Source organism: Mixophyes fleayi, chromosome 5 (genome assembly GCF_038048845.1).
Source record: "Mixophyes fleayi isolate aMixFle1 chromosome 5, aMixFle1.hap1, whole genome shotgun sequence".
Taxonomy (NCBI): domain Eukaryota; kingdom Metazoa; phylum Chordata; class Amphibia; order Anura; family Limnodynastidae; genus Mixophyes; species Mixophyes fleayi.
This window is the reverse complement of record NC_134406.1, coordinates 96724086-96743232: the sequence shown is the minus strand read 5'-3', so window position 1 is coordinate 96743232 and position 19147 is coordinate 96724086. Positions and strand designations below refer to the sequence as shown.

At 37.9% G+C, this 19147-nt stretch overlaps 1 protein-coding gene across 1 annotated transcript in view; it reads right to left on the bottom strand.

Annotated features, from left to right (window-relative positions):
* DPY19L1 (dpy-19 like C-mannosyltransferase 1) overlaps nt 1–19147 on the bottom strand; it is a 153224-nt gene that overhangs the window by 24044 nt on the left and 110033 nt on the right. Inside the window, exons 17-20 of the mRNA XM_075212580.1 lie at nt 16135–16159; nt 6863–6982; nt 1525–1699; nt 778–877 (exon numbers count right to left, since the gene is read on the bottom strand). Coding sequence (XP_075068681.1) covers nt 778–877; nt 1525–1699; nt 6863–6982; nt 16135–16159 — 420 coding nt within the window. The remainder of the gene's footprint in view (nt 1–777; nt 878–1524; nt 1700–6862; nt 6983–16134; nt 16160–19147) is intronic.

Below are 19147 nucleotides of genomic sequence, written 5' to 3'. Positions count from 1 at the left end.
CCCTCCAAAATCAGAATAATGACACTGTTTAGATTCGGCTCTCAAACATCAAGGGAGTAGGATACTGCTCATCGTTTCTTACAATCTTAGCGGACGCATTTTGTTCAACCGAACTATATCAAAGCATACATGATATGTAAAGCCCAGCTCCTTATATCCAGCTCCTCAGCAATCTCGATCTCTCCCGTTATTAGCTCATCAGGTGATCTCTATTCAATTTCTGTTGCGGATTTCCAATAAGTTCACCTAGGGAGCTGCGTGTGCATGTCTTACCAGGGACAACTCCTATAAATAACTAATGCAACACTTTACTAAAAAGCCTACCAGTTACTAAGGTAGTACTTTATTTCAGTTCCTTTTAATTTGTACACTCTTGCTATAAGGAACTTCATAAATGTTGTCTTATTATCCTCTATTATTATAAATTCATATTTGCTGTATCTCTTAGTGAACAACAAAAACAAACAAAAAAGAAATACACAGTATCAAGTGTCAAAGACAAAAAACTATTGGGAGAATAAAAAAGCCAATAATATATTGTTTGTAAAAAAGAACAGTGTTCTCGAGTCAGCAACACATAAGACACTGTAAATTAAATTTCTCCAAATGGCCATGCATATTTAAAATGTAATATTCTGTTCCCAATGAATATTAAATTGTGCTTAAGGATATATTGAGCACTCAGAATAAAAAGCAGACAAGTTAAGTAATAAATCTTACTTTTTTCTTACAGTACTCCAAAAACAAAAAAAACAAAAAACAAAAAAGAAACCTCACCTTAAATCTGCATCTTCATAGTGTGGATGGTTGACAACAGGACGTCCTGTTGATAGTTTAACACTTGCCATTGTAGGCATTGCTCCAGCAAATACTGCATCTGAAGTAGAGAAAATATATAAAGAATTATCTTGTTGTATTATTGTCATCTCTGTTTTAATTAGAGCTTTTTGTTGTGAAATTGTATTTCTAAAATTAAAACCAAAAAGCTTGCTATATACCATACTGAATAATGATCAATGTATAAAACACCTATTTTCTAGGGGTTCTCATTTTATGATTGTTTTACTTCTCAGTTGCCTTCCTCTATTCTGAATAGTTAACAAGAAACCCTGTTAAGTTTGTGACTTGACACTTCAGGTTCATTACTTCACTTCTAGACAACTAAAAACATAGAATCATTTGCAATATGAGCTCACAGAGAATTACAAATATACTGGAAAAGAACAAATGTAGAGTACAGTATTAATCAACATCATGTATAGAGCGCCACCAATTCTGCAGTGCTGTGCAGAGAATATTTGTCATTCACATCAGTCTCTGTTCCACTGAAGCATCATGATAATGATATGAACTCAACAGAAATTTTTCTGTGCATTGCTTACTGTATTCCTCATTTTGCCTTTATCTGTGGTCTCATATTAAACATTAATTTCATTCTTTAAAAATTATTATTTAGGATTCCCATTACTCAGGTTAAAAATGTTATCAGAGTGAGAAACATTGTAACAACATAAAAAAGCTTACTTGACTTTGTACTGAATTTGATCCACTCCAATAGTTCTTCCTGAGCTATGTTGCTGAATTCACCTTTTATGTTCAATTGACTTTGAATGTTGCTAATACCTTGTATTGACATCAGTATAAATATGACAGTGATAAACAGTGGAAGACGGACTTTGCTGTAGAACCATCCAAAGAGCTATAGTGTAACAATTAAGAAAAGGTTAAAATATTTACTAATGTTACAAGCTTGCCAGTACATATAACACAAAAGAAACATGTGATAACAGACATTTTTGAGATGCCACACTTGCAGCAGGAACTCAACGATATTCTATCAAAATATAAAAAAAGATAAAATGTTTTAAATACGTTTCCTCTCAAGCTGCGAGATTCCATAGCATACTTTCCACTCTTCCTGATAAATTGCAAAATGAAAACTAAAACATGAAAAAATGAAATCATTTATTTTAAAACTAAATGGGGTATTTATTAGTGAAGGTGAAAATTATGCATTTATTTTTGTGCTTGTTTGTTTTATGACAGAAGTAAAATAGGTTTGCTATTGAGACTCACCTGGTGGTAATAATAGGTGGCTTTAAAATGTAAATGCAGACTGTAAATTATTTGTTTTTAAAAGTGTTTGCAACAGCACTCCTCTACAATATATTAAAATATATAATTTTATGGCTTACTACCACATTAAGAAATATTGCACCTGGATTAGGTGCTGTGACTTCAGAATAGTATTATTAATTTAGTGTTCACTTCTAATATTGCGCTGAAGAAATAAAATAGGACTATATTAGGATTAAATTACGATGAATAGGATTACATATCCTAAAAGATGTGACAAGCCACTTTTAATCTTTACTGTTCCTCATGACACTTACAGTATATATGGCAATACCTGAAGCTTTGTAAGAAAGATATAGCAATGTCAGAAAAAAAGATTGGAAAAATGTTACATTAATAGTATAACTTCAGTAAAAGCTTAATTTCAATATACGGTGAAGACATGTCATTGTTGAGGAAAAAAGTGATCTAACTGTGCCTTGTCCTATGAATGTCATGAATGCCTAAGGCTTTATTTAAATTAGCTACTAGTGCGGGCATGTGGGCAGAATAGCCTGCCCACATGATCATTACGAGCCAACATGCTGAAAGCTGTAGATTGATGTCATTACAGGACGTTTCAAGCACCGCACCAAGCAAGCTTATGCTAGTACATGTGACGATAGTCACACTTTCATTAATACTCATGAATCTTTATACAGACATCTAAAATTCTCAATATAGAAGTAACTGAGTGTATCACACAGTAAATGTAAAATGGTTAGCCATGTGTTGTTTATTCAGATATTTGTTTAATGTGCATGCACTTATTTTGCCTTAACATTTTGGGCACATAAATAATTATTGATCTACTCCTATTAGTAGAAAATTTTGAATTGATTATTGAAAACTGATTATAAATCAGTAAAAAATACAATGTTTTAAATGAAACATCTTCTATAACAGCATAGATTTTTTTTAGTGATTAAAATAGTGCAAGCAAAATATATATTCACACCTTCACCGCTGTTCCATTTCACAGGAGAGATAATAAAAATATGTATTTTAGCACACCAGACATCATTGTATCTTGTAAATATACTTTAGACTGGATCCATTTTATAAATATTAATAGTGTGCAAAAATGTAAGAAAAATAAAAAAGTTGATTTAAAGTCACAGGTAAAAGTTAAAACAAGCTACTATTACAGTATATATATATATATATATATATATATATATATATATATATATATATATATATATATATATATATATATATATATATATATATATATGGTAAAAACTGTCAGGTGAAGACAGAATAAAAGGATATTGTAGACAACAAGCCATTATTATTGCTTAAAGGACCACTAAACCCTAAAACTAAAATTATTAGACATTGTTCAGGGTTATCTTGACATATCTTGCAGCTGTTAAGAAGCAAACTATTACCAATCAACTCCACTAGAGACAGCTAAAGCCATTCCCACATGTTTAATATAGTGTCCTGATGAAATCTCATACAGGTCAAAAAGCGGATTCTGTAGGTATTTTAGTCTGTGTGACAACACTGGCTCTGCCTCTGTGTATGAATTAACCAATACTACGAAAAAGGCAAGTTGTTCTTTTTGCTGGCTGGCAGCTTAGTCTAGGGGGATTGTGTTTCTACTTATGAATTATTTCTTGCTATTTAAGTGTTCTTCATTCTTTTAACATATAAAAAACAACCTAGCACATATTATTCAAAGTTCCAAGAGACATCCCTAGCAGTAATCACTTAGGGTAATTAAGATTGAAATATGAGTGGCAAAGGAGCGGGAACTGCTTGCTACAATGAGTAGCGATATATTGACTTCTATTACAAAGCACATTTTCACACACGTAATAAAAAAAGGGAAGCAATTAAGTGAAATTGCTACAAAAATATCAGCTGCTATATATATATATATATATATATATATATATATATATATATATATATATATATATATATATATATATATATATATATACACATACATACATACACACATATATATATATATATATATATATATATATGTATATATATTCTTTGTAAACTCAGGTGGTGATAGGGATTGTAGATGAAATGTAACATTTAAATAGGACATCTACATTTCTAATCAGAAAGTCGTCCAGCATCACATCTGACATGTTAAAAAACAAACAATACTGATTGCATTCTTAGGGGTTTACACAACTTGCCAAATTTTCAAAATCTGAATTAAAACTCTCAAGTATACACAAGTCATTGCTCCTATATTAAGATTAGGAGACAACATCAGGGTGCCAATAATGGTATATCTAGTTGAAGTCGTGCCCCCCCCCCCCCCCCCAAAAAAAAGACATATTTGAAAGAATAAGGTAAAGGGGGAAGTGTTGTCCAAAAAAAGGAATAGCATGTAGTCTACCTATGAATTCATTAAAGTCTCACATTGAAATGTGTGAGATTTCAAAGAAAAAAAGAAGACATCATTTAGAAAGTGCAAAACAGCACAGTTGCAGAGCTAACCCATCATTGCTGACAATTGTGTGCCTTCATTTGCGCTGGTGTACCAAGATTTCTGCCAAAAAAAAATGAGTTTGGTGAGAAAGATGGTGGAATTTACAAAGAAAGAGAAATATCTACCAGCCGATAGAAGTTGAGCATTCCTTTATGGAGTAAGCACATTATGGTGCAGTGCAAAAACATTATTTACATTTTGATTTTGCACAGTGAGATTACTAACATGGGGTGGAAGACATTTTTGGGGACAATACTCACTTAAGTAAAAGGCACATGGCCATTTTCTATTCACAAAAATACTTGAATTTCACACCAGCTTTGAGCTGCAGGAGATCAGGTCTCATACTTTTAATAGAACAGATTTTTTGCATTATCTAGTTACCTTTGACAGAGAAGCTTATTATCAGGCTCACTATGCTCATTGGAAAAAAAAAAAACAAGAAAAACTTCAAAAATACACAGACCAGCCCGATTGCGCCTGTGATTAATTTAAGCCATACTGAACCTGAACAAAGCAGCATTTTAGGAGGAAGACTGAAAAGTTTAATTTAATGAAAGGAGTGGTTTTAAAGGAGTGGTAGGGCATTTATACATTGGCACAATGTGCCTCTTCAGACTATTCTCTACGCAAACCTAGGTTGTTATTAGCTTGTGGGTTGAGAGTAGGCATGCAACCTGATGTACGCTGTGTGGACCACCTAGGTACACCACTGGAAAACTAAAGTTATCCTGTTGGAAGTAGCCATTAGTAGATTGGAAGACTTTAGCCATAAAGGGATGCACAAGGTCAGCAACAATACTCCGGTAGGCTGTGGCATTTAAAGAATGCTCAATTGGTATTAAGGAGCCTAATTTGTACCAAGAAAACATTGCCATTCCCCACACCACCAGCCTGCACCAAATACAAACCCCAGGATGGCGGCAGGGATTCATTTTGTTCATACTAAATTCTGATCCTACCATCTGCATGTCACAACAGAAATTGAGATTCATTAAACCAGGCAAAGTTTTTCCAAACTTCAGCTGTCCAGTTTTGTGCACACTGCAGTTTTATTTTCATAGCTGAAAGTGGAACTTGGTGTGGTCTCCTGCTGCAGTAGCCCATCCATTTCAAGGTATGATGTGTTGTGCATTCAGAACTGTTCTTCTGCATACCACAATTGCAATGCATAGTTATTTCGGTTACTGTCACCTTCTTGTCAGCTTGAACCAGTTGGACCATTCTCCTCTCGTTAACAAGGTATTTTTGCCTACAGAAGTGCCGGTCAGAGGATGTTTTTTGTTTTGCACACTATTCTTTGTAAACTCGAGACTGTTGTGCGTGAAAATCTCAGGACATCAACAGTTTGAGATATTGAAACCACCCTGTCTGGCACCAACATTAACTCCACGGTCAAAGTAACTTGGATCACATTTCCTCCCAATTTCCCTTTTATGCATTGAGCTGTTGCCACATGATTGGTTGATTAGATATTTGCATTAACGAGTGTACCTAATAAAGAGGCTACTGAGTTAGTATAATATATTGTGACAAAAAGGCTTATTTGCCCCACCTCTCCTATAGCGGAGTAGGTAAAAACCCAGCTAGTCTGCAGTAGGAGGTTGCAGACAGGGTTACATTTTCACTAAGCTCCTCTTTTAACACATACACACACAGGTATTTCACATGGGTGTAATCGATTTGCTGTTGTGTTGTGATTTATTTCTAGTGCTAGGGTGGAGGATAAAAACCTGTTTGGATTTGTGGGCGGGGTCACTGATGCCAGTTAGTGGCTGGCTAGTAGTGAGGAAAGCAGTTTATCTAGACGTAGGGCTGCGGGAGAAATTATGTGGAGAAACTGCTGTTATGCTATCTTGACACTTCCCAAATAAACAGCACGTTTGACTCAGTAGTGCATTGTTTTCCGCATTTTATCAGATGCTGAGTATATTGTGAAATAATTATGCTGCTTATCTGTCTTTTTTGACTTGCTCCAGAATTGCCTTTATTTGACTTGCTGGTATATATGGTATAATGGAACAACTTCTTTTTGGACTTCAAAAGTAATAATAAAATAGATTTTTATACGGAGTGCAGGTTTCCAGTCTCGCCTGGATGGGAATATCATATATATAATATATATATATATATATATATATATATATATATATATATATATATATATACACATAATTTTTTTTTCACTTCATATATTTGTAGCTATCAGTAGTATACATTTCTGTGAAAAGAGCCGAAGGAGCATCACCAATAAATTCTAGAGGAACAAACAGTACCTACCTGTCTGGAGCATAGAAGGGAAGCCATTACGCACATATGGGGTGTCAAAAACAACTTCAGTCTCATAATTAAAATGGCAAGGACAGCGAATGCCAATAGCTGCAATGCATGATATACCAGCTGTGAAAAGAAACACCACTATTTACACAACCTACATTTAATAGTCAGCTACAATCTACAAAAATTTGGTTTGCTTACAAAATTTAATAGGCAGTACATTACCAGGTTAATTCAAGACTTGACACAAAAAAAAAAAAAGTATACAAAAAAGACAGTGAAGAAGTCTTATTTAAAAAATTACTCCCCAATACCCTCATTTACCAGTTAAATACACACATAAATTCATGCTGGGGATCCTCCCCAGTCTTTCAGTTTTTAATCATTGCAGAAAAAAATAAAAAAACTATATACACAACCTATACTGCTCCTTGCGGATCTCCATCACAAATGACAGGCTGGAAGGCCTGTTCCTACTAACCAACATAGAGCGGCATCGGTTTTCAATGAACTTCCGCAGAGAATTACCATTTAAATTGTGATCATGTAGTAAACAAAAATATGCTCTTCAATTTTATCTAGTTCAAGTTAAATATATTTTATTTATGAATGTATAGAGCAGGGGTGCTTAGAGTGGCATTGATCCGATTTGTCAGTGTGATTGGTATTAGCAACTAAGCCTTGTGTGGGGTTTAGCCTCTATCAACTTCATTGGTACAATGTTGTTTAATTTATTGATAAAAAAGGATAAATGCACTATATTTGGGATGGTGGGGCAAACCATTTTTCTTTATTTATTTAAAATAAATACTTGCATTGTAATAATTTGTGTTGATGGTGATTAACATTACCACTGATGATTGCTTCAGGGGAAGAGCACCCCCAAAAGATACGCATCCTGTGTCTACAGCTACATACATTTCCGATTGCAATTATGTGAACATGTCTTTATTGTGCTTGACCTAGATTTACACATCCCTTCACAAATCTAAGCGTAAGGAGGTTCAAGTCAGGATACACAAAAAGCGTAATAAGGATACAAAGATCCGTATTTCTTTTTGTCATACGCAGTATGAAAAAGCGTACTTTACACTTATAATCTGATCAAAATCAATTGTATTATTATCTCACATGTTGATAAATAAAGGTGGAAGATTACCTTTATAGGCCTGCCTGTGTGGTTTTACAACCGACTTAAGTAAGATCCGGCAGTTAAGTAGTTATCTATGTGACAAATTTAAACCTGCTACTTGGCGCTCAGACTCGCAAAGAGAAAGCTAAGTTTTAATTGGTTGTTAAGAGTTAAAACATTATCTTAAATTAGCACTATGGGACATTCAGCATATGTTGCACTAATTATATAAATGATATATATATATATATATATATATATATATATATTGTTTCTAATATAGATCACACTTCTTAATGACAGTGTTTTACAAAGGATAATAAAGATAATGGATTTCCTGCATCATACTGCAAAATACTATGTAGGTCATTATGGAGCACAAACTGGCAGCTTTGCAGCACAAAAGAGGATTTTTGAACGCACCGCAGAATCCATTTCTCTAAATCCATTTGGGGAACACTGCTTATCATGGGATATAGAGGGTGCTGTGCTGGGAGTAAGGTACTACTGCAACTAAAGACTTGCTCCTCATTCCTCTATACCCCCTGTAAAGAGAACCTTCAGTTTTTTTTAACAAATAAAGCCCCAAAAGATAGGACTGAAATAACAATCAAAGAAGAAGCACACTCAACTGAAAAACAAAAATGAAGAATAAAAATGGGTGGGAGCACACAGTCCCCAAATGAATTCAGAGAAATTGATTTTACGGTGAGTACAAAAATTCTCCTTTCTCAATCATTACATTTGGAGGACACTGCGTAACATAGACCTTCTAAAACTGCCTCTATGGGTGGTGTCTCAGACTGCTGCTGCGTGTAACACTTTTTTGTCCAAAACAGCCATTTTTGAAACAAAGACCTTGAACCTGTAAAATTTGGTAAAAGCGTGGATGGAGAACCTGGGTGTTGTCAGACACAACTGTTTAACCAAGGTACATGTAACTGTCTAGGAGGCATTTAACGATCTGCTAGAGTGGGCTGTAATATCTTTTGGAACTGGAGTTCCCTCTGAGATGTAAGCCTGATGTATGGTAGCCTGAATCCACCTTGCAATTGTGTGTTTTGTTGCCAGCCATCCTCTCTTGTGTGCATCATAGAAAACATGGAGGCTATCTGTTCAATGCAAAGAGACAGATAAATCCTCAAGGCCCTAACCACATGCTTCTAGATGCCAAGTCGTAGCCTAGCGCAGGGATTATAATATCTAGGTTGAGATAACATTTTGACACCACCTTGGGCTGGATATAAGCCTTGGTGCGCAGGACAGCTATGTTGTTGTTATTGTCAAAAAACGGTGACCTCTAGGACAGGCAATTCAGAAACTCAAAGTGATGACCTGTAAAGAGGACACCCTCCAGGTAGGAAACCTGAGGACAATGGATTTTAGAGGCTCAAAAGGTGGCTTCTGAAGCGTCAAAATAAACAAATTCAGATCCCACGTTGCTAACAGAACAAAAGAACATGAAGAACCCCCTGAAGAAGTCTGGACCTCGGGAATAATAGCAAGTATTCTCTGGAAGAAAATGGAGAATGCAGACACCTAGACTTTAACTGAGGTTAACCTCAAGCCATTCTAAAAAAGAGGCAAGACAAACTAAAAGAAGTGGGAACACCTTTACTTTCACACCAGCTGTCATGAAACAAGTTCGATATCCCCTTAACCAGCCTGTCCCTCGTTTCTCACAAAATATGGAGCATAAAAACATGTACTTTATATAGCCTTAATAATATTCCCCAGTTCACCAGAGTACAAATGCAGTGTCTAATTACATGTGGATAAGGGAAGACTGTAACTTATTAAAAATATGTATACTATGTATTGTATATATTTAATATATATTGTTGCTATTGCAGTGAAGTTATTATTCATTGTTCCTAAAGTGAAGCCAGGTGGGTTATGGGTAAGAAAAAGGTTCTAGGATACAGGGGAGAGGGCTGTTTCTACAATCATTCTCCCCCTCCTTTCTCTACAGGATGCCCTGAACAGCTGACAGCTAGGTCTGGATGAAAGAGCTTGTAAGGGGTTAATATTGGGAGTGTCATTTAATCATGTTTGTCTTGCTCCTTAATTAACCTGAGAATGTCCCCACTGTCTCAGATTGTATTCAGCAGACACTTTGCAATCAGCCCAGCAGGGAACCAAAGGTTGTATGGAGATGAGAAAGGACAGCTCTGTTACAGCGCCTCTTAGAGGATTCTACTATTTAAGGCCACCCCTGACTCTGTCCCTGGAGGACGGGAAATTGACAGGGTACAGATGACTGAGGGAGACACAGTGGGGGAGGATTGTGCTGTTTTGGATGTGGACCTTGGAAGAACTCTAGCCAGATCTAGGCTTCTGCTGGTCTGAACTAAATCTGCAGCTCAGAAGAAATCCATAGGTTTTTGGATTCTGCAAGTCAGGACAACCAGGTCACTGTAACTCCTTTAGCTAGAGCAGTAAGGCACAGATAATATGGTAAACCTACAGTCATGGCCAAAAGTTTTAAGAATGACAAAGGTATTGGTTTTCACAAAGTTTGCTGCTTCAGTGTTTTTAGACCTTTTTGTCAGATGTTGCTATTGTATACTGAAATAAGCATTTCATAAGTGCCAAAGGCTTTTATTAACAATTACATTAAGTTTATTAAAAGAGTCAATATTTGCAGTGTTGACCCTTCTTTTTGAAGAGCTCTGCAATTCGCCCTGGCATGCTGTCAATCATCTCCCGGACCACATACTGACTGATGGCCGCTCATTCTTGCCTAACCAATGCTTGGAGTTTGTCAGAATTTGTGGGTTTTTGTTTGTCCCCCCGCCTCTTGAGGACTGACCTCAAGTTCTCAATGGGATTAAGGTCTGGGGAGTTTCCTGGCCATGGACCAAAAATGTCAATGTTTAAGTAGCTTGGGGATCAAGTGATCAGTTTTGCCTTATGGCAAGGTGCTCCCATCATGTTGGAAAATACATTGTTCGTCACCTAACTGTTCTTGGATGGTTGGGAGAAGTTGCTCTTGGAGGATGTTTTGGTACCATTCTTTATTCATGGCTGTGTACTTAGGCAATATTGTAAGTGAGAAGCAACCCCACACATAAATGGTCTCAGGATGCTTTACTGTTGGCATAACACAGGAGTGATGGTAGCACTTACCTTTCCTTCTCTGGACAAGCGGTTTTCCAGATGCCCCTAACAATCTGAGAGGGGATTCATCAGAGAAAATTACTTTACCCTAGTCCTCAGCAGTCCAATCCCTGTACCTTTTGCAGAATATCAGTCTGTCCCTGATGTTTTTCCTGGAGAAAAGTGGCTTTTTTGCTGGCCTTCTTGACACAAGGCCATCCTCTAAAAGTCTTCGCCTAACTGTGCGTGAAGATGAGCTCACACCTGCCTGCTGCCATTCCTGAGCAAGCTCTGTACTGGTGGTGCCCCGATCCCGCAGCTGAATCAACTTTAAGAGACGGTCCTGTTGCTTGCTGGACGTTCTTGTGCACCCTGAAGACTTCTTCACAACTATTGAACTGCATTCACTTAAGTTCTTGATGATCCGATAAATGCTTGATTTAGGTGAAACCTTACTAGCAGCAATATCCTTGCATGTGAAGCCCTTTTTGTGTAAATCAATGACGACTGCATGTATTTCCTTGCAGATAAGCATGGTTAACAGAGGAAGAACAATGATTTTAAGCTCCACCCTCCTTTTAAAGCTTACAGTCTGTTATTCTAACTCAATCAGCTTGGCAGAGTGATCTCCAGCCTTGTCCTCGTCAACACACTCACCTGTGTTAACGAGAGAATCACTGACTTGATGTCAGCTGGCCTTTTTTTGGCAGGGCTGAAATGCAGTGGAAATGTTGTTTTTGGGATAAAGTTCATTGACATGGCAAAGAGAGACTTTGAAATGAATTGCAATTCATCTGATCACTCTTCATGACATTCTGGAGTATATGCAAATTGCTATCATAAAAACTGAGGCAGCAGACTTTGTGAAAAATAATATTTGTGTCAATCCCAAGACTTTTGGCCATGACTGTAGAACGAAAATTGATTCCCCAGCGCAATAATAGGATACTAATACCGTATTATATATGAAATAGTGAGAGAATAATTGGATGCAAAGTAATTATATTCAATGTCGTGAAAATCAATACAATTAAAACATAAAAAAATGACAAATAAGATTGATCACTCAATGTGGTTAAAACAAAAGCAAACCAGACAGCGCAAAAACCATAATCAAACAAACAAAAGTCCATGCGTTCTTGAGCATGAGTTGCCACAATTGTGGAGAGAATGCTGCCCATAGAAACCTAATCAATGGATTGAAATAGGTGATAACAAATCTCAGACACAACTAATAGTCCAAGTGTGTTAGAATGTCCATATAATCCAAAGCCAATCTTTCATAACTCCCGTGGCCGAGATACAGGTATTATAGATAATGATGGAAAATAGGCGAGTATATGTGGTCTGAGGGAAAGGGAATATGGATTTACCCCTCTCTTAGGTAGATTCCCCTGTTGCTCCGGTCTTAGGACTTCTCCATTGGTGCTCGCACGCCATCCTCTCCTTTCAGATGTGCTGTGTAGTTCCCAGCAGTGAGAAAGTCTATAATTAGCATGCATCCGTAGCGGAAGATTACGGCAATCATTTCACTGGACAGTATGATGAAAAATCCAAGTTGTTGCAGCTGTTTGGAAGTTGGACCAGTATATAAGCCTACGCGTTTCGCCCTAGTTGGGCTTCCTCGGAGATATTAGTAGCACTTGCTACCAAAACCCCAGAGGAAGCCCAAGCAGGGGATTGGGACCTTTTCTTCTATAAAACTCCATCTTTTCCCTTTGGCTGCATAAAGACTTAGGAAGCGCCAGTCTCCCACTTCTTTTATTCAATATGGTAAACCTGCCTGGCATTTATTTACTGTGTGTATATATTATTCTAGTGATTGTTTTTATTACATTAAATGTATTGTTGTACTTTCTAACTGCATTTTTTTAAGTGACTATAAGAACCCTAGAAGGCACTGGGTAGGCTTCCCTGGCAGAGTAATGCACCCCTGGGTGGCCAGCCAGCGTGAAGTGGGTAGAATTGGGCAGGTAAACCGGGTATCCTCACACGAGTCTATGCAAGTTCTAATTTTTAGAAGACATTTTCCTGCCATGATCACAGTTCTGATGACCTTTTCAAATAGACCCTTAATATGCAGAATCATGGGGTCAAACACCATGCCATCAAAGGTACCCATACTGGTGGTAAAACGGAACCTGACTGAGAAGATCTTCTTGGGGTGGTAGTATTCATGGTGGTTCTTCTGATGTGTTTAGAATATCGGTGTACCGTGATCTTTTCTGCCAGCCTGGTGCTACCAGAATAACTGGCACACACTCTCTCTTGGCCTTCTTTAGTCCCTGAGGTAGCATGGGAATCAGAGGGGAAAAATACACTAGCTGTGACTTCCAGTTGACTGTAAAGGCATCCATTAAGAATACATGTGGATCCCTGATATGCACAGTACTTGCTACCTTGTGGTTTGGCAGAGAGGTCATCATGTCGACCTCGGCGGACCTCACTCTCCACCCAGCACATGAGATTGGCTGATTCCTTTATTGCTAGAGGACTTCTGATCCCCCTTTGGTGGTTTATATTTGCCACAGCCATAGCATTGTCTGGCTGGGTCTGGTCCTTTAGAGGCACTGATCCTGCAACAGAGAGTTGAGAACAGCTCTTGGCTCAAGGGAGTTTATGGGTAGTATTGCTTCCTCTCTGGACCAAAGGACCTGAAGACGGAGGTCGCAGCAGGCTGGCATCTGTGGTTATGATTATCCAGTCCAAGACAGAGAAGTGGTGGATGTGATTGAGATTCTTCTTCCTCAGCCACCACAAAAAAAACTGACAAGACTGCAGGGACAGATGAACAGCTATGCAGTCAAATGAGGATTGGACATCAACCACCTGGGTAGAGACTCGGTCTGGAATGTCCGAGAGTGGAAGCGAGCGAGCTGCACTACTTGGAAGCAAGATACCATCCTCTGTATAAGCTTCAGACAATAGAGGTCGGAGACCTGCCTGAGGGACAAGGCGGCCTTCATTTGTTCTTACCTCTGGTAAATACTCTCAAACACCTGGGGGTAAATGTATCAAGGTCCGATTTTTTCAGCGTGTTAGAATCGCGGCAATAACCCGCGATTTTAGTCCAAAATTTCTCAAATGCATCAAGCTGCGATTTTTACCCTGATCTTCAAAATCGCTGATGATGATGGGAATATAGGTTTGCAGACTAACAAGGTCACACTCTCAGAGAACTAGAATTATGCACTGGCAGAGAGGGCGAATTGGGTGGAGTAAAGGTATTTCAGCCTAGTACATAGTAGGTACAGTGCAGAATTATTGTAATGAAACAAAAAAAGACTGTGGCTTCGCAGAGGCAACAATCCCAAAACTGAAAGGAACTGAAGTTCTTCTGGACCCCCCTGCCAAGCTGGGATTTGGTGATTTTAACAATATTGGGACCCCTGGAGTGGCAAATTAATCAAACCAGAGGTCCCTGTATAATTGACCATGGGCCAAATTGACTACTTTGATAATTTTGTGCCTGTTGAAGTGTGTGTTTTTTTCTGCAAGTGACTGACATTGACCTCCACTCAGTCTTCTCATTCAATTAAAATGATAAAGTGTTAATGTATTATTGGTTTTATTTGCCATTCAGCGTAAATGAAGGTTATCACCATATTTATGCAGTTAAGTTTTACTTGCAGTATCAAAGCTAACTATGGCTTGGTATTTAATGTTAACATTACCAGTTGGAGAAATTGAGCTGCATGGAGTATGGGATGGCAGCAGATTTCTAAAGCATTAAAAGACAATTTGACATGTGTAACACCGGAATGGGTTTATCTGAAATACGTTACATTATATTACAATTAGGGTTAGTGCATATAATTTGATAGGGTCCCGATTTTAAAAGCAACTATTGCGTTTTACTTTCTGTTAAATGCATTCTTACTAGAAGGTAAGCTGCAAATAAAAATAATTCTTGCCTTTCTGGGTGTTCCTCACTCTAAATTGTGTCAGCATTATATCAGCAACTGTCCTGCACAGCAGGTTAGTAAGTCAGTCTTTCACAAAGTATAACTTGTTAAATATTTATGTTACTTTCAATTTGGTAATGCAGCAGCTTTAGACATACTCGGGCATATTCAATTAGCTTTCCGGTCCGCGGGATCGCGCCGGAACAGCCGCAAAACTTAATCCACGTTACCGCAATAACATGGATTTTCGCTCGCAGCCCATAGGCAATAACGCGCACTTTCCACGGTAGCGCGCGTTACCGCGGACCGGAACCCTAATTGAATATGCCCCATTGTATATAAACATGTATATGGTGACAAAACCTACTGACAGTCACATAAACCTGATCTGAAAAAGAAAATACAAATTGTTCAAAAAACCGTTTCATAAAGTACAGTAACAGTTTTATTTTTTTCCTTTAATTATTAAGTCAGCTGTGATTTATATGTTTATATTTTACTGTTATTGTTTATTTAATACCACTCATACATGACTCAGGCACACCTAATATTTGTCATTTAGAACTACTAACTGCTAACAACAACAGACCAAAGATATATTATGATTTATTATGAACAAGGTACTTTCTCCTACTCTCACTGCCTTTGTTTATTGTCAATAATTTTGTTTAAGCAGTTAATGATATGTATATCGGCAAGAGCAGTGACTATATATGTGGGAAAGTGATATATTGAAAAACTGTGTAATGATGCTGAAGATGATGGGTGGGCCACGCTTAATTATTGTTACTACGGTACTTTTAAAGCAGATTTCTGCTCGCTGCTCAGGGAACTGGAAGCAAAAATCAGCGTTGATATTACCGTAGTTAAGGCAATACGGCACAGCATTTACCGTAATAACAGTAATTGTGCGCATCACATAAGAATTGAATTCCATATGTGTACCTATGTGTGCAAACACAGTAAAAGTGAACTGTCTGAAAAGGAATACTGCTATGTTATTTATTTTCTTGGATTTACAGTTTTCTGGACACAAATATAATTTAAGTGCATAAAATAAATACACTTGACAAAAATAAAAATAAATCAGAGATAAATATGATAAGTAATAAACACATTTGCGATTGAATTGTATTTACCTCTCCACTTGTGTAATATTCCCATCTGTAACAATAAAGGTAAACAATGTTAAACGCAATAAAAGATCAAAAATGTGCTCTTCTATAATACAATAAACTAGAGGACAAGCTAAATTGCAAAATGATTTTCTAGATTTAAAGGACTACAAAAATAGTTAATGTTTTCCAGATAGTACAGTGATCCAAATGTATTGTAAAAAGTTTTCACAACAATTTGGGTCTTAAAGTTGCCAGAAGGATGTGGATACAATGAAATACATCGGACTGAGTTTTGGTTAAAGTGGAAATTGGTTGAAGTGGAAATTTAGAAGTGGTGATATGGAAAAGTATTAAGTTTAAGTGAATGGAATTTGTTAGTTTTACAATAAAACCAGCCTGGCATAGTGCTGGTAGTGACTTTTTAAGTGGTTTGTCCCCCTGATTTTGCCACTACCAGTCCATGCTATGAGCACTGGTGCCGAAAACAATTTTGGGGGTGGCAAGCATTAAGAAGTTTTTTATATATATAGTCCTCATCATAGATCCTCAGGCACCCACAAAACCTCTGCGTTTCCCTGCAGGTCAGCATCATCCGCAATTATGCAAACACTCTTTTACTGTACTTGGCTTGCATTTGCATGCCCATTCCCTTTTCCATTCCGGTTGTAAGGAGGTTCATGTGTCAGATGCTACCAACATACAGACATATGCATATACAGAGCAAATTAGCGTATTTAACACTAATCAAATGGGTATATGCCCAACTTGGCAACAGCACCAGAAAGAACATTTTTTTTCTGGATATGATCTTAGTTTTTTCTATCTCTCACTAGTAATTAAATAAGAAATGACGTAAATCTTACAAACCTTTTCTCTATAGAGCCGACAGCTAATGACTCAAAGTCTGTGTGAAATGCAATGTTATGGGAAGAAAAGGCATATCCTGCTGTTAAGTTATATTTGAGGCTGAGGCAAGTGACTAAGCCCTAGAGACATGCTGTTTGTGTATCAGCAGTAGAGCTTCAAGCACATGGTGATGTTTCAGCTCAAGGTAATATCTCACTTTCTCATGGCATGCAGCCATCAACTCCCCATTATCCACAGGACATCAGATCAAGCCGATAAAAAAAACTTCAGAGGAAAGGGCAGCAGATTTATTTTTAACCCACAAATAGAGATGAGTAGCTGTAGAGTCCAGTTGTGTCTGCTGAATTTGGGACAGACAATCATTACTGTTAGCTGGTTATATGAATTATTAAAAAGTCAGAAAGTTGGGGAGTCGCACCATTTTTCCTATTTAAATGTAATACATAGTCCATAAAATAGCATATCCTAGCAATGATCAAGCACATATTTTCCACATGAGCTCAGAGTACAAAGACTGAATTTTAGGAGGAAATACAAATATAAAATACTACTCAATATACAGACAACTGAAAACTAATTATAGAATTGAAGCAGGGTCTACTTTGCACTAAAACCACAATTCAATGCTTATACAGTCCAAAATAATGGAAATGATATTCAGTGTGAACTCTTACTCTCCAGCATCAGTTACCTCATGCACAAAGAGCCCAAGTGCTGGCTGTAGGGTCCTTTGATGGGATTACCATTATGGTGCTGTGTGTAATCCCTCATGACTATAATATATTTTTATGTCTTCTGCTCAAACACATTCATGGAACTTTCATATTTATACAGAGCTTTGAGGCTAGAACTAAAAGTGAAGCTGAGTATTGCTCAGTGATGTCAGAGATAACAATAGATAACACTGGCATTTTTTTAGTCATGTAGGAGCCAACTGTAGCAGGCAGAAGCATTCAAAAGAATGTCTGCATAATGTTTCTCATTACTCTATGCTCAAACTCTGTCTGTATGTCCAACAAACATCAATGTGGACGAAGCCTACATTTTATAGCTGTTCAAACGGGCTTATTTAGATTTGAATGTACATAATTTTTTTTCCTGTAACATATGCATTTCTGTAACAATATTATATTGTGTTTAAATAGAGTTATGTGACTTTATCAGTAACTACGAACCCTCAAGCCACATCTCTAAGCTATCTCTATGCTATGGTGTGCCTAGTGTGTGTGTGTACTTGCATTCATATGTTTGTGGGGACATTGACCTGTTTACAGACCAACACTGTGGGGACCTGAGTTGTAGTGGGGTCAAAATTTGAAGTCCCCACAAAGCTTCTCAAGGCAGGGGACCTTGCCGACATGCTCAGCATAAAAATCTGGTATGACCCTACGAGTCACATTTGTCAGAACAAAAGTGTGCGTGTGTCCGATGCGGAGGGGAGAAAGTGTGTGTGCCTCCCACCGCTATAGGCCAGTATTCCATCCGAATGTATAGCAGGAGCAGGAAAAGGAAGTGACTGCATCCTGTGCCACTTTGTACACCAAGCGGGTAAAGACACAGTCGAATCCGTCTGCTGCTGAAAGCAAAGTGGGGTTGATGAGCATGACAGAGCCCACCGGTAGCAGAGACGAGTATGCCCCTGACACTTCAGAGGAGAGCGGTTCAGACACCAGCGGTGATGCCCTGTTGCCCACCAGCGCAGCAGAGTGCAGGTACCCAGAGAGGAGTTCTATGTACGACCATTCTCGACTTTTTGCTAGCCGTGTTTTAAACACAGGGGGCCAGAGAGACGACAGGGTGTCTGTCCAAACGCTATCCAGAAACAGTGATGGCTCCAGGGTGTATAACAAAAAGCAGTAGTGCCTGTACTGTGAGAAGTCCCCCTTAAAAATTGCCTGGCACATGGAGCATGTTCACCGCAATGAGACTGAAGTAGCCTGGGACCTGAAATTGCAGCTGCAAGCTGCAATGGAACTTCTCACAGAAAAGCGTGACAAATGTAGAGTGGATAGCCAAAATGTCTACATGTTTGCCAGACCAGATGCCTTGTCACACTTCAGAGGCACCGATTGCATATGACTGTTTGCCCGAGAGTGTGGGACCAAGCATGCCCAAACGCGGTCTTCCACGAAGCTTTGAAAGCACAATTCCCCTCTCTCGAAGGTCC